The following is a 20398-nucleotide window of genomic DNA, read 5'->3' on the forward strand; positions in this document are numbered from 1 at the left end:
CCAATGCCTTGCCCACGGTCCAGAGAGGCAGGAGCAATGGGAAAGTGATAGAAGTAATTCAAAATAAACCAAAAAAAAAACAAAAAAAAAAAAAAAAAAACACCTGAAAATAACTGTACCAAGCACTGCTGATAACTTCTTAGCAAAAGCACCTAACTTAGCCAAGGTCTGAAATAAGGAGGCCTCAAAAATGCAGATGTCCAAATCAGTAACATTATATGGACTGAACAGGTTATATTTAGGAATATATGTGTACATATAAATATATATATGTTTGTAATAACAATTAGTAATAAGGAGAGACCATGAATTTGAAGGAGATAATAGAAGAAGAAAAAGGGAAGGGAGAAATGTTTTAATTAAATTATAATCTCAAAAATGAACAACTGAAAAAAAAGCAGGAAAATGGGCACTGAACACAGCTGTGCATATTGAGCACAGCTAGTCTGAAGCAAGCTTTCCAACTGTGGATATGGACTTGAGTACCTGAACATGAAGATCATGAAAACTTTACCAATAATAATGTTTCTAAAAGCCAACAAAAACGAATTCAAAACGAAACCCACAACAAAGTCAGGTGCTTCTGGGAGTGCTCACTGCCTCACTGCAGCTGCAGTTCACATGCACTCTGCACTGAGAAAGTCAACACTCCAGGCGATGCCAATGCATGTTACCTGAGCCACCTAGTACACACTTGAGTCTATGCTAAAACTGGCAGTGTTTCATTGAACTTAGGAAGTTCTATGTTCTCTAAGTCAGCAACAGGAATGCAGCACTACCACAACAGGAGAACAATCTCCTCAGCTAAGCACATCAGGTAAGCTGCTCCTCCACACCCACAGCCTCTCCTGATCTAGAGTCCAAGTCTTTCAAACACCTGGCCATGAGGTTGTCTAGTGTAGACCCATTCTGAAATCTGGTGCCAAACCTGGATTCGTACTTTAAGGAAGGGCAACCTTAGTGCTCCCTGTCCCTTAAACAATTATGTTTCTTTTTTCCTCACCCCCATTTCTGGGTTCAAGATTGTTATCAGACATCTACTGCAAGAAGATAACAGCAGAACTGGTAACTTTCTGAAAACAGTAGCTTGTCTTCTACTTTGGCCTTTTTTTTTTTTTTTTTTTTTTTTTTTTTTTTTTTTTTTTTTTTTTTGTACTGCATGTGACCCCTTCTTCACAAGGCCATCTTTCAGGATGCAGCTCAGGGCACTATTCAATATCCAGAACTGGAAACTACAGAGACAAAGTATATGGGGGCCTCTTTAGAGGTGAGACAGAGAAAGATGGGAGCTAATGGGCCAGGGTTCTTTCTAAAGTGAGAAAACTAAAATTGACTATGGTGATGGTTGTGTACATCAGTAAATATACTAAAAACTACTGAATTATAGACTTTAAGTAAGTTGAATAGTAAATTATATCTCAATAAACTATTTCCCAAAATTAAAAAATGTCATCATTCACCCATTAACTAGCCTTAGGGCTTGTCCTGGCTACTTTTATGTCAACCTAACACAAGCTAGTGATATCTGAAAGGAGGGAACCTCGATTGAGAAAATGCCTCCCTAAAACCCTACTGTAGGGAATTTTCTTAATGAGTGATCAATAGTGAGCAAACCATGGGGAGAAAGCCAGGAAGCAGCACTCTTCCATGGCCTCTGATTACCTCCTGCCTCCAGGTTCCACCCCTATTTAAGTTCCTGTCCTGACTTCCTTCAATGATAAACAGTAGCAGTATAAACCCTTTCTTCCTCAACTTCCTTTTTGGTCATTGTGTTTTGTCACAAATAATAGTAATTAATCCTAACTAAGACAGAGCTCATGGCTGTCATAAATATCCAGAAGTTTTCCTATTTCATATTTGAATAAATTACTAGGACTGAACAATTAAAAGTATCCATTTGTAGAGTGATAATTACAACTTTGCACCTATAAGTTTTCAATTTTCTAAATCTTAACTTTCACTTAATTTTGCAGGTAGGAAAGAAGTGGGAAGCCAAGAGAAAATAATGTTGGCAAGTGCCTTAAGGAGCAGCAGACCTGCACTGTGTAATTGGAAAAACCCCTGTAATTGTCGTATTTTCCAGCTTTGTGGCAAAAATAAAGAATTACATGTATCAGATTTTTACTGCAGAAACAGAACCCAGTAAGCCTGAATCCCAGGCCTGGAAGTTTCACGCCAGGGAACTAAAGAGTTGCTCTCAATAAACACTCCCATGACTCTTTCTGCACTGACCAAGCAGGCACACAACTGTAAACTCTAGAAAAATCAGGCTAGTGTTAGAAGGACACAAAGTACCTTAAAAATCCTAAGGAAAGCCAGGCATGGTGGTGCACGCCTGTAAGCCCAGCACACAGGGAGGCAGAGGCAGGCGGGATCACTGTGAGTTGGAGGCCAGCCTGGTCTACAAAGCAAGTCCAGGAAAGCCAAAGCTACACAGAGAAACCCTGTCTCAAACAAAACAAAACAAAAAAGAAAAAAAATTAAAAATTAATAAGGAAAACAGCAAACGTGAGCAGCTAACTGCAACCACCTACCACCTGGAGTGAGTGTCTCCTGAGATGACACTTACCCCAAAGTGGTAGTGTTCAGAGGGAAGATTACATCATCAAAGTAGATCTGTTATGAATGAGATTAATAGCCTTGTAACAGACCCCTAGACCTTAGTAGGCCCCGAAACCCTAGCACAACTGACTTCATGAAGGAAGTAACATTCAGGCTATAATACTCAGCATGTAGACAGCACCAACCACCGAAACAAAAAACAAAGACTTAATCAATCAAAATCCATATCTCTGAGAAAGTCTCTAAATGTACTAACCTCACTTTTTGGCTTCTGGAGTTCTGCTAACTGACCTTGTTAAGTGAAGTATGTCAACCCAGAACATGATTTTTGTGTTTAAAAGCTCACCCTGAGAAAGGCTTGGTGCTATACTAGGATCACAACACCCAACATAGTCGCTGGCCAGCTAAGACACACTTTCCATTGGCTTAAAGCCATGTCCAAGCAGTCTTCTCTGGTGGACACCCCACAACAGCCTTAAAAAGAAAGCGCAGATATGCAGGTTCCTTCTGCTATGAGGGGACATAAGGAGAGTAGTCTTCCATGAAGAGCAGACCTCATCTGACACCAAATCCACAGTAATCCGACACTGGACTTCCAGCCTCCAAACAGTGAAAAATAAAACTCTGCTTTCTATGCCGCCTCATCTGTGGATTTCACTACAGGAACCCAGACAGACTAAGGCATCTACCTAGTAAACAGTCAATGCACTCACAAACCAAGAGCAACTGTATAATCATCGATCGGGTCCAGTTAGAACTCATTTCATGCAGAGCACATATTCCTGTATTCCTCGCCACTGAAGAAAATTTAGGTCCTTAATGGGATGATAAACCAGTGATGTGTATAAAACTTTTGCCTATGAAGATCTAAAATATCTAACTATCTAAACTATCTCCAAGATCTGTGTGTCTCAAAAGTGAAATCATCGATAAACAAGCAAATGAGCACACCCTGTACTTACAAGAGAGCGTGCGCAACGATGGCATTGACATCAAACAAGGTGTCAGTGGGGAACTCTCTGAGCAGTATGTTGCCTCTGGAAAAAGTTTTAAGAGCACGTTATGCAAGTATCTCCTTACGCCACGAGTTGCTTGACCATCAAATACATTAAATTCTTTGTTGTTAGAGCCTGTTATTAGTATCTGTGTACCCAAACACCTAGCAGAGTGCTGGTTACATATACCCAAATATATACTGTGTATGAACTCAAGTAAGTATGCTTATTTTGAAAAACCAAGGGCCTATACTTGATAAAAAGTACTGGGAAACAATTCCAAAAGAGACTCAATAACATTCCCATGACACACAGATTTCCAAATTGTCTTGGAAAAGAAACAGATGAGAGAAAAGTTTCCTGAGCAAACAGGCTCTCTCTTTACTTCCCAGGCCCTATCTCCAGGATTTGAAAGTACATGCAACTCCTCAAAAAAGACTCAAAGGTAGAGGAACCAGTATGGAGACACCAGCAGACCCCTCAAGAGGAAAAAGATTCCCAAAACGGAGCTGGCAGAGCCACTCAGAACACTGTCTGCTCTGCACTTCTTAACAGACGTTCTAAGTAGGAACTGGGAGTCTCAGGGAGTACTCAACTCCCCTGCTTTTGTAAAGACGAAAATTAAATCTCAAAATGGCAAATGTATTCCTTAAAATATCTACTAAACTTTCCAAGACCCCAGTAAAGATCACATTATTCTGGCTCAGTGATATGTTACATACTCTTACATAGTCTAAAACTCTCGCTTTGTAGTAGTTTATCACACTCCAAAGAGAATTTACCTGAATAAATATGCTTTCATCAAACCCTCTTCTTTCCCACAGTACCTTGACGCTTCTTCCTTGACACAATTAACCTTCAAAAGATTATATTTACAGTTTAAAGGTATGCATCACAAGGTCAAACAAGTAGAATCAAACATTACAGCCTATCTCCAGGTTAAATATCTCATTTTTTTCTGACTTACACTTTCACTACTCACTCATGCGCTTGAGGAAACCGCAAAAGCAACAGTTCTCTACAACTCAAAGTGATATTTAATGTTCCACAAGTTCATATTTAACTGAATTTTGCAAAACAATCAGGAGGTAAGGAAGTAAAACAGTAAGGAAATGCTTAAGGCAAGATGAAACCATGAAAGAAAACCAAAGAGCAGAGGCTGAGGGTGGAGCTCGGAGGTGAAATACTTAGCAGAAAGAGTGAACTTAAGGTGGGTCCATGAAAGCCTGAGCACAGTGTGGCAGCTCACACAGTGTGGCGGCTCTGCTGCTTTCCTAACTCAAGCACATCAACCCTTTACTTTTATTAACCTACTCTTGCTTTGAAAAAAATGAAGTGTCCCTTTAGAAAACTTTTTTAGGCCCACAGCAGGTCAGAGTGGCCACAGGGTACACATGGCATTGGCAGAGGTCACTGGGTGGTATCCACTGACATTTCTCAAAGTGAGACTTAGGCTTATCTCTCAGTAAGAGTACTAGGGAAACAATGACAGTCACCAGCATGGGCACCATTACACTGTTTGCTAAAGTGGTGCAACAGAAAGAATAAGCAAGTGTTCCATGCTGAAGCAGCCACACCAAGCCCTGACTGCTCACAACCCAAACTTATGAGGGCTAATGCCTGAGACTAGTCAAGAAAATAAGAGGGAAGGTGACGGGGTCCAAAATCAGACCAAGGACTTGGACCTGGAGAAGAGCCATGAAGACTTAGAAGCTGATCACAAATTCAGGGGGAAAAAAAAACTATGAAGAGTGTGTACACATATCAGCACACAGAAGAAAGCCATGAGGAGAATAGACACGTTTCCAGCTAGGGAAATAAATGGCCACCAATGTAACTAACCGAAACAAAAGCTGGAGACACAATTATTCTCTTCTGAATTTGCTTTGATGGAATGGGGTTTTTGTTGTTGTTAGTTTAATTTATTCATACAGAATTTGAGGAAACAATGAAATCTGCGGAACAAATGTTTAAAAAAATTATAAAAGGGGAACAGACAGGAAAGATATAAGGAACAGAAAATTAGAATTAGGTCAGCTATAACCAAAATAACTTTAGTGCAGATAGGTTTTTAATTTTAAAGTCCAACCTATAGGACTGACTGGTGTTATGACAAGAGATCTATGCTTTCTTTAATTCTAGTCTGAAGACCTACCATTATGTTAAGCACTCAGGATACAGTTAAGTCCCAAATAAGAAGCTTTATTTTGGACTTAATTTTAAAAGTATAAACATTAAGTAATTAATATATAAAGCTAAGTATAATGCATAAAAACAGTAAAGGGACAGAAGAGCATTTAAAATAGATAATCAAGGAAGCCTTCTCTGAGAAGGTGACACTGGCACTAAGAACTGAAGGGAGACATAAATATAAAAATGTGTAAATGGGGTAAAAACATCTGCAGCAGGCTCAAGGAACAGAAAAATGAACTGTATGGCTGAGGAACATCAACAAGGTAGAAGACAGAGAGTGAGCCACGGAGAAGGCAGTCTCTGTGACACTCCAGCTTTGATTTACTGTGACTGCAATAGAAAGCTTATCATTGGACACATCTGCTCACACACAGAGGAGTCGGTAGTAGGATGAGTGAAGGGAACAGGCCGTCCTAGGTCAGCACTGTGATCCCTCAATGACAGGACAACCAGCAGAGTAAGACTGGTACAAGAGTAGCTGAGCTTGAAATTTTCTAAAAATAGAGGCTAGCGGACCATGGACTAATTATGAGAGAAAGAAAAGTCAAATATGACTAAAGGGCTTTTGGTTTTGTTTTGCTTTGTTTTAAAACCAACTCTGACAGTCAAAAGAAAACTTTATTTTTGGTTATCATTTGTATAATATATTTTTTTCCTTCATTTACCTTAAAATTGCATGAAGCCTTTATCTTAGACATTTTTAAATAGCATAAAGCTGGATATGGTTACTTTTTCCAGGCTGAGAATATTTATCTTTTTTAAATTTTTTTCTTTTTTATTACAGTTTATTCACTTTGTATCCTGGCTGTAGCCCCTCCCTCATCTCCCCCCAGTTCCACCCTCCCTCCCCTTCCCCCCTATGTCCCTCCCTTAGTCCACTAATAGGGGAGGTCCTCCTCCTATCTGACCCTAGCCTATCAGGTCTCATCAGGACTATCTGGATCCTCTTTTTCTGTGGCTTAGTTAGGCCACGTTGCCAGAGGTAGGTGATCAAAGAGCTGGCCATGAGAATATTTATCTTAACTGGAATACTTAGTCCACTTATATTTTAGCTCCACCCATCATGGAGAAGCTATTGGCAACTAGTAGTGGCCAAGGTAGAAGCAGTCCTTTTCTTTAATGGTGTAACCACTAGTAAGATGCTTCACTAACTAACCCCCGGTTCATCATCATTCAAGCAACTCTAATTAAACTCAGTGTACACACTCACAAAAAGACATCTATATTATGGTGTTTCCTTCATCTACCTGTCTGTCAATCTTAATTTTTTAGGACATTCTTAAATGTTGTTCTTCCCCATCAACACTCAAAAACAAGCCTATGTTTGTCTAACATGGGACTGGATTTATACATCCCTTAGTATAATTATATTCTTCTACTTACTAACATGATGGGTAAATGTGATGTATGCCCATATTTACAATGTATCCTTTCCAAAGGAAAGGGTTAGGTCTTTGTCATTTAAAGAACACTTAACATAGTAAGCTCATTTCACTCTCGTAAATATTTACTATTTCTTACATGGCAAGGACTGAGCTAAATGTTCAGCATGGGCCTGTGATTACAACCTTCTCTCAGTTTTACTCAAGTGTTCTCAACCATAAAATCAAAATGTCAGTAACAATGACAGCCTAAGCAGAGACCCTAATATTCTCTTGCAGTTGCTAGATATACACAATTCTAGGTTCTTCTCTATCTTTTACTAGATAAACGGCATGGTCATGCTTTTCAGTATCATACGTAATTACTATTTCATAATAGTATATGAATATGTATACTATGAATATGAATAGTATATGAATATGTCCATAAGTGTCTGTATATATGTATGTGTACCACATGTGTGCCTGGTGATGGCAGAGGCCAGAAGAGGGCATCAGATTCCCTGCAATGACTGAGCTGCCATGTAGGTGTTGGGAACTAAACTAGGTCCTCTGCAAAAGCAATGGAACTCCTAACCACTGAGCATCCCTAACCCAAAATTTCCAAACTTAAGCCTAAATTTTATCCAGAGTTCATGAGAGATGAGTGCTCATGTAACACTCTTGAATAAACTCAGTTGTTCAAAGTAAACCAAGTCTCATTACATACAAAACTGACACACTTAAAACATGGAGTTTGTAGTCTGATTGGGTTTTTGTAATGTACATATAGTGTGTCCTAACTTCCTGCCTAGGAAATGTGGCCGCAGATGAGAGAAAGACAACAGTCATCTCTGGGAGAAAGGTAGTAGCTGAGCTGAGAATGAATAAATATATACAAAAAGCCAGCGGACACCAATCTAAAAGAACTACCAACACTGGGGGACTTCTCATGTTAAATTAAATGGAAGTCTTAGATGTTACTTAATCCAATACATATGTCTACAGAACTCCATGGCAACTTTGAACATTTTAGAAAAAAAAAAATGTATCTTCAAATTGCCTTGCTTTAATTTATCCTAAAAATGTCCCAAACTATAGCAGTGTAAAAAAACAGAGTAGCCCAGAAAAAAATTTAAATTACCTTCATTTTGTTCCTTCACTTATATGAATAGAAACTTAATAAACAGCTGAATTATAACTGTTGTGAAATATTTGTAGGACAAAAAAAGAACAAAACCCTACCCACAGGCTGAAAATACTGGGGAAGAGTAAGTTGCAAAATGCAGTTAAATTCTCACAGCTGAGGGATTTAACCAGCTTTCTCTCTCTCCATGCAATATTATACACTCGTCTGAAGCTATTTTTCTGTGCTTTTACTTAAACTTAGGTAAGAAAGCAAAAAAAAATAAAAACACTTTTTTTTCTCAGTTCGGATAAAGTTATGAAGCTAATGTGTTTTCAGATATGCAGTGTTGTAAATATGTGTCACTAATATTTTATCAACATATGTATCTGTCTACCTTTGCGACTGATATCCCATAGTCCTGGAGTGGTCTAATGGCTTCCTTCAGTTCTTCAAGAAACACAGAGTTACTTAGAGAACCTAAAACAAGAAATGTTGAATGAATATTTGTGAATTTTCTCTTTTAAAAGATGAATATTTAAAATTAAAAGAAAATCTGAACACATAAAATTTTTAATTATTTGTATAACTAGCTTTCAAAACAAATAAACATACTCAGGCACACATTTTCCTGTTGTTTATTTATTCTTCTTTCTATTATTACAGTGTAGTTTAATTTTGTAAGTTACTTTAAAAACTTACTTAAAGCATATCTTAAAAAAATAATAAGTCTGTGTCATGCCACTGTCAGAAGAGCCAGCGCCCCAGCGCAGATGCCCTGCCAAGAGGAAGAATGTGCACAGCCAGGCAGGCCGGTGCAGAAACCAGATGGGTCCCAAGTTTTGGGAAGTGATCACTGATGAGCTGGAGGCCATGAGGGCAACTTAGCACTGCAGCTGGAGAAGATCAGTGTGTACTACATGAGACCTTCTCTCAGAGTATGTGCCCAGGCTGCTTTGATGGACTTGAGCTAGGCACCATGGAAATGTGAGGTCTGGGCCTTTGGCGCAGCTCTTCCAGCCTGACTTTATCTTCACTGGGAACAACTGGGCCAACGGCTACTACAAAGGAGTGGACTGAGACTGCCTGCAGGCTTCCGGCTCATGCACTCCCTAGGCAGCAGCACAGGCTCTGGCAAGGGCATACTGCTCATCAGCAAGATCTGAGAGGAGTGCCCAGACAACCTGAACACCTTTAGATTCATGTGGTCACCCAAGGTCTTGAACATCATGACGGAGTCCTACAACGCCACGTTATTGGTGCACTAGCTAGCGGAGATCACTGATGAGACCTCTTGATTCAACAGTGACAATGAGGCCCTCTATCACATCTGCTTTGGCAGGCCCAAGCTACCCGCCCCTACAGGAACCTGTAAGAACCTCAAACACATGTTGGTGTCTGTCACCATGGGCCGTGTCACCACATCACTGCGTGCACATATACCTGTCCCCACCCTGGTCAGCGAAACACCAATCTGTGCAAACTGGGGAACAGAACATGAGGGCCACCTGTGACCAGGCCACAGCTGCTACCTGACCGTTGCCATCATTTCTGGAGCCCCATCTATTAAGGAGGTAGACAAGCCAATGTTGGCCATCCACAGCAAGAACAGCAGCTACTTTTTAGAGTGGATACCCAACAACACGAGGTGACCATGTATGACATCCTGCCACAGGGCCTAAAGATGGCCTCCACCTTCATTGGCAACAGTGTTGCCACTCAGGAGCTACCCAACTCTGTCTCCAAGCACTTCTCTGTCACAAGGGCAAGGGCATGGGCGAGATGGGTTCACTGAGACCAAGAGTAACATGAACAACCTGGTGTCTGAGTACCAGAATGCCATGATCAGTGAAGGGGATGCAGCTTCTGAAGATGAGTATGAAAAAGAGAACAATATATATGGAGGCCTTAAGATGCTACAGCACACAGTTGCTCTTTTCTTAGCCCTGATCACATGGGAATGGTGCCCTGATCTAAGCCTGTCAAATGCCCCTCTCAACTCAAACACACTGTGCTATTTCCCAGGTTATCTGAAACAGAGCTCTTTCCTTTTGCAGAGAACTGGAAGTCCCACCAGACCAGAGAGATTTCGTACAGGAAGACTGAAAGCAAAGTAGGGGCCACACAGAGCTAAAGAAAGCAACCACATTCTGTTAAGCACCCAGCCATCAGAGTTAGCAGTGGAGTTGGAATGAGGATTTGTCTGTCATTCTTCCTGATAAAAACTAAAGCCACTGCAATGTTACCTTAATAGAATACACAATATGGAACTTTGTGACAATCCAGTCATAATAAAATGCAAAACCTGTTTTTTTATAAGTTTAAATCTAATGTGGTACTATTCCTCCAAGTTTAATACCGTATACACAGCATACTTATAAACACATACAAAACTTTCGAACTGATTTTAGAATACCAAATCACAACTACAATTAAAGAATGACTAGAGAGGTGAACTCATCTTGATAATTCCAATACAATTGTACTGTTACTGGCATGAGGACTTAAATGAAACCATCACAAGTATGCTCAACAGCCATGTTAATTAACTCAGTATAATTAATAACAAAGCCAAAGCAGAATGTAGAATACTAAGTTAAATCATTGCTAAAACTACATATCCAGTTTTTATAAAACTGCTAAAATAGCTACACGGTAAATAAAAGAATAAGAAAACATATTCCATAAAGGACTACATAAAATTCAAATGGCATGTCAGTAACCCTGAAGTAATGTTAATTATAAAGCAAGCATGTGTGTAAACCCATTTAATCCTCATACTAAATTTAGAATGCAATCACGACTACATCATAGCAGCTGAGGAAAGAAACAGCGGAAAGCATGGGTGCTCTGGATCCGCCCAAGCAGGCAGAACAGAGAAACAGCATTATAGCACCTATTATTACAACCAACACAAAGTTCCCACAAGTATGCTGACCTCAGTGAAAAGAGTCACGTACAAATTTTTAAGAGATACTTACCAACTTGACAAAAATAAGCTAATGAGGCTTTTCCTGGCTGCAGTGTGCTGAAAAATTGCTGAGGACTCAATTCTGGGAGAGAGTCTTCAGTTGACTTGTAAAAACTGCACATAAAAACCAATGCAACCCCAGCTCTAAACACACTGAAGCCAGAAGACATCATAAGCTGTAGCTGGATGTGTGTGCCAGGAGACACATCTGTTTTCCTCACTGCTGTGCTGTACTGGCTGAAGCGATACCTGGAACAGAGTAGTAGATCAACAAATTCTGTTAGATGAATTTGTTAAATGAAGGAAGTTAAAGATACCAGATGAATTTGGTTAAATCCCTACATTCCTTGATTCTGTTAGAACTTTGTTTCCTTCTAGTAAGAAAGAAATTCTGAGGGGGAATGACATATAAGAACGCTGAATTGATGATACTTTTGTTTCATTTCATATTTTCACAGTGCTGGGCATTGTTGGTTTAAGGAAGTACTGTATCACTAAGATGACTACATTTCTCAGGCCTTGGAGAGGGCTGAGTGTGCATGTGTACTTTGTTGTTGTTCATTTTGTGTTTGGTGTTTTGAGACAGGTTCTAGTTTGAACTCACTTGTTGCCTTTTGAGGGCTTGGATTAGTCATTTAATACCATACTTGGTTTAATTTTTTGTTTTAGTTTTGGTTTGGGTTTTTCAAGACAGGATTTCTGTATGTGTAGCCACATATGTGTCCTGAAATCTTGCTTTATAGACCAGACTAGCCTTAAACTCACAAAGATCCACCTGCCTCTACCTCCTGAGTGATGGAATTACAGGCATGCACTACCATACCTACCTCTAAGTTTAATTTTTGATAACTGCAAGAGATATCAAAAATGTACAAAATGCTTAAGCTTCACAGCTATTTACTAAAATGTTAAACTGACATTTTTCAACATTCTAAAATTGACTTAAAATATTATCTAATTTTTTATTCATTTTTATTTTATTTATTGTGTTCGATAATTAACTCAAAGCCTTGTACAAGCTAGGCAAGCACTCTACCACAGATCTTTAACCCCAGCTTTCTTATTTTTTTAAGCCAAGGTATCACTCAGCTGTTGAAGCTGGCCTTGAACTTATGATTTTCGTGACCCAGTCTCCTGAGCAGCTGGAGGTACAAGCCTATACCACCAAGCCTGGCTCAACCCATTCTTAAAATTGGACATTTTGTTTTACACATTTACAGCTAGTGTACAACAAATACTCCAGCAACTGCTGAACACCATTTGGCTAGAAACAAGACATGCAAAGTCTGCTATGGGTTTACTACCTATTAAATCTCTGCAAGAAATCTCTGCAAGAGATTTATCTAGTCATATTATACAAGAGCATTCTTTCTGAACACATGCCCACTTTAATGCTTAGGACATACTATTTACACTGCTTATACACTATACTCTTTCTCAACTGACTGGTCTAGTCCTACTTTCTGAAGCCAGTTTGGTCTAGGCATCCATCCTCCTGTCACCTTAGTGTTCTTATCACTTTCTTTCTTGGCCTACTGTCAGTTTTGTCTGCTAGTTTGCAATTTTCAGCTTTTGTAAACGACTCTGGGAGTTTTTCTCCTGCTGACCTGTACTGTAAAAGTTTAAAAGAAGATAGCTTAGGCAAGCACTTTACCAGAGGTACATTCCCAGCCCCTAGGTAAATTAAGTTAACATAAAAATACCATATTTACAGAAAGCAAAAGTACACTCAGATATAGATGAGAATTTTTATCTTTTAATCTGCAATAGGACCTCTATATTTCCAATACAAGATCACTACTTTAAAATAGGTAATGAAAACAGCAAAGACTATTTCTATATAATCCTAAAAGTATGGGCAAAAAATTTCAGCAAAGAGTAAGATAACAACTTCATAAAGATCATAAAGCACTGGCTATATGCTCCTGTCATCCAAGGATATCAACAAGATATTTCTCCCTGAAGCAGGTGTTCTTGAAAAGAGAGAGAGAGAGAACGAAACTAATGATTCATGGATTACTTAATACTTCTGAAATTCATTAGACTAGGTTGCTATCACTGAACAAATACATCCTCAGTTTTTAATTCTGAGTTATGTTAAAAATCTCAAAATAAAATAAAAACTGAGAGCTGTACAAGCCACATAAAAATGTTATCTTAATGGTACCTCATTAAGAGGTATCTTTGAAATTAAAATTGATTATACGTTCTCACCATTGTAAGCAACCTATTTCAGGGCTGATTTATATTGAGGAAAATGTTTTAAAATAGGTCACTCACTATTTTCTTTGTAGTATGGAAGAAACGGCATTATTTCTGTGGCTAAGGGAGTAACCATACAGCATTCATTACTATACAAAATAACAATAACCCAATTAAACTGCAAAGTATTAGGTTAAATCACAACTGAAAGACCAAACATCAATTATTTCCTTGTCTTGATGCTACAATTCAATTACTTTAGCCTAAACTGGACATTAGAGTTGACACACTGTTCCTCTCCCCATAGTGTGCCTTGCAGCTCCAAAGGTTTAACTATATATCCAAAGCAAACTTTAGAGAACTTCTATGTAACCAGACAAGTGAGAACACATGTGTGAAGATGCTGTGCAATTACCAGTTAGAAACCAAAGACAGGAATGCATCAATCATTTCTTAATCATTTTGATAATATCTGATTATTTAAAAATTACAGCACGGGCTGTCTCTGACATGGACTCTGTTGCCTGCTTTTTGATCACTGCCCCTAGAAGGGTTGCCTCCAGGAGAAAAAAATGCACTCAATCCTGATGAGCTAGGGTGGGTGGGTGGGTGGGGTTCCCTCTTTCTGATGAATAAGGGCAGGGAGAGGGGGAAGAAAAAAGGGAGGGGGCTATGATTAGGATGTAAAATGAATAAATAAATAAATAGTTAAATAAATAAATAAATGTTTAAAAAATGACTTAGATCACAGAGTATGTGGATTCTGCTGGAACTAAAACTATAATAACCAAAGTTGAATTGATAAGAAGACACAAAGTAAGGAAGTGCAAAGGGTGAAAGGGGGGATAGAAGGCTTAATAAATTTCATAACACCAAAAGCCAAAGTTATTGAAAATAGTTAAGTTGATACCAAAACAATGATTATCAATTGAGAGCAATTATCTCTAAAGAAAACAACTTCTGAAACCCATAAAACCATTTCTTTTTTTCTTTTCTTGGCTTTTTCAGACATAGTCTTACTACATAACCTACCTTGGCCTCATGGTGACTATCTTGCCTCAGCTTCCAGAATGTTGGGATTACAGGCATGAGCTGCAATCATACCTGGCTAGCATCACGTCTTTAAATAAAGCATCTCATTTTTATTTTAAAAGTTACTATGCTCCCCTTACTAGGGAACCCACATAGAGACTGAGATGCCTATTGGCTAGTAAGGAGAACAGTGGCTGGCTCTCTGATCACCTATCCCTGGGGGATGCACCCTTGAAAGGCCACAGAGGAAGACAATGCAGCCAGTCCTGATAAGAACTAATAGCCTAGGGTCAGATGGAAGGGGAGAAGGTCTTCTCCTATCAGTGGACTAGGAGAGGGGCACAGGGGAAGAAGAGAGAGGGAGGGTGGGACTGGGAGGAATGAGGGATGGGCTACAGCCAGGATACAAAGTGAATAAACTGTAATAAATATAAATTTTTAAAATTACTACGCTCTTTTTTCTTCAGATCTTACAGTTGTTCACCTTTTATTTTCATGTAAATAAACCTTTCATAGCTTCTATTTTTCTAATCTAACCCATCCAGCTACAAAAAAATGGACAAAGCCACGCATGGAAAATAAAAACCACTCGTTCACAGGCTTGCCCTCCTTGAACAAAGGTCTTTAACTACAGGACAGAGAATGTGAGTGGGAAAGCTATCAGCAAGCCCAGAGCAAAAACAAAAATACAGAAAATAGCGACTTTTCCCTCCAGGAACTAGAAAAGGTACTAAAAAGAAGGGCTTGATGCTTCGAAAATCTACACACAACTGATGAGAACCATCGGAAAAAAGTGACCTGGCTCTCTGGGTGTGGCAGATCTCTGGTCCAGTCCTCTTCACAAGTATAAGGCTTAACTGAGCTTCCTCATTCTACCTCTGCTGAAGTTGTTTGATACCTCAGGACTTCACTGTGTGTGTGTGTGTTGGGGGGGGGGGGCAAGCCACAATTTCAACAACCAGTATGTGGCAAGCAGGCTTTATTTCCAGAGATGCTAAAAATGGTAGCTACTGTGTCAGCATGAACACAGCACAGAGAACCCCCTAGCTAATGTGTAATGAGCTCAAGGAAGAAATCTTGTAAAATGTTAAGTGGTCAAGACTGGAGGGGCTACTTCTGAAGCATAAACTAGTATGTCCACTTGTACACAAGCTAGAAATGAGCAGCCTTAACAGAAACTCTACAACACTGGCTTGGCAGCCAAATAGAGCTCAAAACTGGTCTGGGCATCACAAGAAAAGGTTTATCAGACACTGACAATCAATAAATGAGGCACATAAAGTTGATAAAACTGTTGCTACAGCAATTTGGAGATGATACTTACCTTATGAATCTACAACAGGAGTGCACCAAAATTCTTACAGCTAATGAGCTTATTTCAAGCACTAAGAGAAGGTTCATACTGAATAAAAGCTGCTGTTGGATATATTTAAGAAGATGTGCAAAAGGCAGAGTCTGGAAAGCAGCAGCAACATGCAAACATAGAACATAACTTAGACCCACACTACTTCATGCTCAAAGTACAACATGGACCAAACCACTCAGCCTCAAAAAAAAAAAAAAAAAAGGCATATGCTCCAAAGGCAGTCAGCCCAAAGGCAGTTTGAGATGTGGCCAAAATAATGATAAAACTGGCAGGACCTCTCATAGGACAAAGCCAAAGGCCTTGGAGAACTACACTCTAGAGCACGCAGAATGAGAACTACGTGCTGCTGATCTGTAATGAGTTAAGTGCAGTGTACTCCTGTTCTCTGAAGAACCTGCATCAGTAGAAGGACCCTGGAGCATGTCTGAGCTAGGCTGAGTAGAACATCATGAAAGAGGGAAACAAGAAACAAAATAAGCTCACACTACCTCTTGCAGACCCTTTCATTCACTGCTTACTATCCACCTGTGTATCTGACTCACCAACTGGAATGTTCTGACTGTATATGCCTCCAACAACCATGTAGCTAATGAGAGAAAGACACTATCTAGATGCTGGAGATTCCCCTGCATCGTTACAGTGTACCTGATGTGCCTTCCCTTGTAACATACCCATCTACCACTTTCTTCTCATTTTATCATCACTGTGCTGTACATGCATGATCACCTATGTGTGGGTGGTAACACTGTCTGGTACTTGGTAAACAAACTACGGGACCAGAGTGTGGAGTGTAAAACAGATCTTCAACTTACCCTGTGCAACTCGCACTTGGCGGGTGAAGGATGGGGATACAGCAGTCTTCTTAGGCAGAGCACAGGGAAGGGGTGTTAGGAAAGGCTGGACGCTGAATAAAAGAATGCTGAGACGCTCACTCTGAGAACACAGGATTTCCTCTTAATCTCGCATTACTTTGATTAGCTAGCAAGTACCAAAAAAAAAAAAGTAATAAATTTCATTTAGTGGCCCAATACACAGTCGTTTCTCACTTATTTAAATCAGTAATACAGCTTTTATTTTGTACCTATTGGTTTCAGATGAGGATAGCATCACCTGCTCCTAAACGCAAGCCTATCACAATAATTCTTCCTTTCTGTAGAATCCCCTTCCCCTCGCAGAAGACCTTAACATTCATCTGTTCCCAGCAGCACCCGTCCTTAAGGACCTCTTCCCAAGAGATGGAAGGGTCGATTACTTACAGTTTCCGCTCACGCTTTTCTTCATTCGCTTCTCTCGCCCCGTGTTTCCTCATGCCCACTCAGAAAAAGAAGAAAAACATTAAAAACTCAAAACCTGCGTCCTTCGGTGCCCCGGAAACAGGTGTGCTGAATCAGAGGCCGGACTCCCCGAGCAGCCTGGCTTAGAGGAACGCTGCCGGGTGCTGCCGAGCGCGCAGTCCTGCAGGCCGAGTCTCCAGGCCCGCGCGGCTGCCCACCTGCCGGAGATCTTCCCGCAGGACCTTCGCGCACTGAACTGAACGGACTCGCAGGCCAGCACTTCCCGCCTCTCGAGCGGAGACCGAGGCAGAAGGCGGGCGGCCGCTGGTTCCCAAGGCAGCCGCACAGCCACTACGCCTACCTGAAAGAGCTAAGCGCCCACCGCCGCCGCGGCCTCCGCAAAAACAACCCCAGAGGCTCCGCCTTCGCCTCGTGCTCCTTACGTAAGGGATCCTCCAACCAATGGGAGGCCGAGGGGGCGGAGCGAGAGCCACCCCGGGTGACAGGATCCGGAGTCCTCCGGCCGGCACGAGCCGGGCTTGCAGTTGCTGGGCCAATCAGCAGCGTGGGTGGGGAGAGGGGCGGGGAAAAAGAAGGGGACGCAGGAGCCCAATCAGATCGGAGAAGCCCGGAGCGACGGGGTCCGAGGCCCGTGGTCTTCCGAGTGCGGCGCCCGGAGGGCGTGCCCGCCCGGGCCAATCGCCGGCAGCTCGCGGTGCGGAGCGAGCGCCTCAAATGCTCGGGTTTCTCGGCTGTTTGTCTCCAGCCGAGAGTTGTTTTCTGGCGCTGCGGAGCCGAGCCGCGGCCGGAGGAGCCGAGCCCCCCGGGGGGAGGCGGGGGAGGCGGGCCCGAGGGCAGCCGCGGCCGGCGCGCTGGGCTGCGACTCCTGTCACGGCGCTGCGCGGGGCCGCAGGCTGGGGCTGGCGGGAGGTCCGGGGGGCGCTCGGGCCGCTTCCTTCCCGCGCTCCCTCGCAGCCGCCCGAGTTCCCTCATGAGGGTGTCAGCGCCGGGGCCGGCGGCCGGCCGCGAACCCTCGACGCCCGGCGGGGCCGCCGCGGTGCCCGGCTCGGTGCAGCTGGCGCTGAGCGTGCTGCACGCGCTGCTCTACGCCGCGCTCTTCGCCTTTGCCTACCTGCAGCTGTGGCGGCTGCTCCTGTACCGCGAGCGGCGCCTCAGCCACCAGAGCCTCTGCCTCTTCCTGTGTCTCGCGTGGGCAGCGCTCAGGACCACGCTCTTCTCGGCCGCCTTCTCCCTCAGCGGCTCCCTGCCCCTGCTGCGGCCGCCCTCTCGCCTGCACTTCTTCCCGCACTGGCTGCTCTACTGCTTCCCCTCCTGCCTCCAGTTCTCCACGCTCTGTCTCCTCAACCTCTACCTGGCGGAGGTAAGGCGGGAGCACCGGCGTGCGGGGGAGCGGGCCGCCGGGGGCCGCTCCTGCCGAGGCGGCCGGCCGGGGGCTGGGGGCTCGGGGCGGGCCGGGGAGCAGCCGGGGGACAGGAGGCACTCTGCTCTTTCCCTCTCCTTCAACTTAAGCCGCTGATGGACTCGGTGCCTGAGGGGGTTGGAGAAGTGTGAGAGAGTGTGCGTGTCCCGACAACTTAAGGCAGTGGGACTTCCTTTGTTCGCTGTCCCAGACCTCCACGTAAGGCGTTGGTGGCGACCACAGAACGGCATCGTGAGAAGTAAGAGCCCGGCAGCTCTGCCGGGGCTGGACCGGGTTGAGGGAGGTTGGATGCTGAGGTAGAGCTGCTGAGGCTGGAGCGCTGCCAGCCATTACGTCACCAGGCAGCGCTGTTCCTCCGCTATTGTTGCTGCGTTTCTTTTATTAGAAGCTTATATCCCCCCCTTCCCCGCATCTCCTTAACTGTGGCTCGATACTCCTTACACAAATTCTGATCGATCGCTCCCGGTCGGGGTGAACGATCAATAACCAATGCTGCGGGACCGTCGAAGGACCTCCATCCATAAAGCCCTTATGTTTGTCCCAGTTGCTGCTTGCTTTGGCGATTTAGGCGGTCCCTGTCAGCGTAGCCCTTTGGGGGAGAGCTAATTAGGAGAGAAGATACAAGCTTAACCTGTGCCTGTTGCAGAAACAAACCACGGAACTGTTTTTTCAACAACTTGCTTAATAGCTGGAGTCTAATCACACCCCCTTTCTCTTTTATGGGGAATTGCTGGTTGGATTGCATTGTTCTGCAGCGCTTAGGTATTTGACCCATTTCAGACAGATTTGGGGTATAAGGTTGTCAGTCATGTGTATCAGTGATATTTACGCTTTAGTGTTCTCGGATTTGCCCCTGAAAAGTCTTTCTTTCCCTCAAAATTAAAGCTAGGAGGGGAGAAAAAAGGTGACATCATACACTTAATACTGACTAATATAGAACAGTATTGGTCTATGCAGCTAATCCTCTCAAAGGCTTTTGGAGGTGATGAGAATTAACACAGTTCCAAAGAAAAGTTTTTTTAAAGGGGCACTTTTGAATAATTTTTTTTTATATTTCCTACAGAAAACAACTTTTTTCTCCCTTAGTAAACGGGAAAACAGAATGCATCATTTTAAAAACACAATTATAATTTCAGCTATATACCATACTAAAAGCAATTGTTAAGTAGCAAAACCGAACCTTATTTTTATTCTCTATCCTATGGAAGGCCATACAATGCCACAAAAAAAAAAAAATCTTTAAGAAGCAAAAGTTAAAAGCATGTGTAATTATAAATGAAATAAACCTATTATAATGATGTCATTTATTTGAGGATCATCTGGTTGCTTAAGCTATCATAACACTATTTATAGATACTGAATTCTTCTCGATACTTTTAGTAAAACATTAATAACTTCTCATCATTGAAAACTTACGTTAGCTTCAGAATACAGTTAATCTACTGAAAATGATTAAAGTCCATTTGCTAGGATCATCAGATACCATCCGCGTGGTCACCCGCCCCCCATGTCTTGACTTAAATTATATATGTGATTCATTGGACCTTGCAAACACCACCCTTTTCATTTGAGATGTAACACATAACATAAAGTGTACAATCTTAACATTCAACTAGAGATAGGTAAGATTGTATATTTGTATATACATCCAAGTTACCAACAGACTGCGTAAAATATCTTGCATTCCTTAAAGGTTCCCTTGTATCTTCTACCAGCCAGTACCTCTCACTCAAAGGCAAATAGAGTGGCCAAAACATTATCACAATAGGTAAAATAACTATGTTTAAGCACAACATTCTAAAAAGTGTTTCTAGAACAAAGAAATACAGAGGATCTGGATGGAATTTTCACACATTTTATCACTGATATTCCAAG

General features: G+C 42.0%; 2 protein-coding genes across 3 annotated transcripts in view; one reads left to right on the plus strand and one right to left on the minus strand.

The window, feature by feature from the left end:
• The window catches only part of Txndc16 (thioredoxin domain containing 16), a 91488-nt gene extending 74032 nt beyond the window's left edge, over window positions 1-17456 (minus strand). The window contains exons 1-6 of the mRNA XM_055612323.1: window positions 17065-17456; window positions 16621-16786; window positions 11219-11457; window positions 8635-8717; window positions 4340-4413; window positions 3525-3599 (exon numbers count right to left, since the gene is read on the minus strand). Of these exons, the coding sequence (XP_055468298.1) occupies window positions 3525-3599; window positions 4340-4413; window positions 8635-8717; window positions 11219-11381 (395 nt within the window). The 5' untranslated portion in view covers window positions 11382-11457; window positions 16621-16786; window positions 17065-17456. The remainder of the gene's footprint in view (window positions 1-3524; window positions 3600-4339; window positions 4414-8634; window positions 8718-11218; window positions 11458-16620; window positions 16787-17064) is intronic.
• Window positions 17457-18073: 617 nt separating this feature from the next.
• Gpr137c (G protein-coupled receptor 137C) overlaps window positions 18074-20398 on the plus strand; it is a 57432-nt gene continuing 55107 nt past the window's right edge. For both annotated transcript variants that reach the window (XR_008720716.1, XM_055612324.1), the window contains exon 1: window positions 18074-18463. Coding sequence is in view for 1 of the 2 variants with exons in the window: in XM_055612324.1 (XP_055468299.1) it covers window positions 18074-18463 (390 nt within the window). In the remaining variant the exon portion in view is untranslated. The remainder of the gene's footprint in view (window positions 18464-20398) is intronic.

The sequence above is a fragment of the Psammomys obesus genome, unplaced genomic scaffold, assembly GCF_907164565.1.
Source record: "Psammomys obesus unplaced genomic scaffold, mPsaObe1.curated_primary_1811, whole genome shotgun sequence".
NCBI classification, from domain to species: domain Eukaryota; kingdom Metazoa; phylum Chordata; class Mammalia; order Rodentia; family Muridae; genus Psammomys; species Psammomys obesus.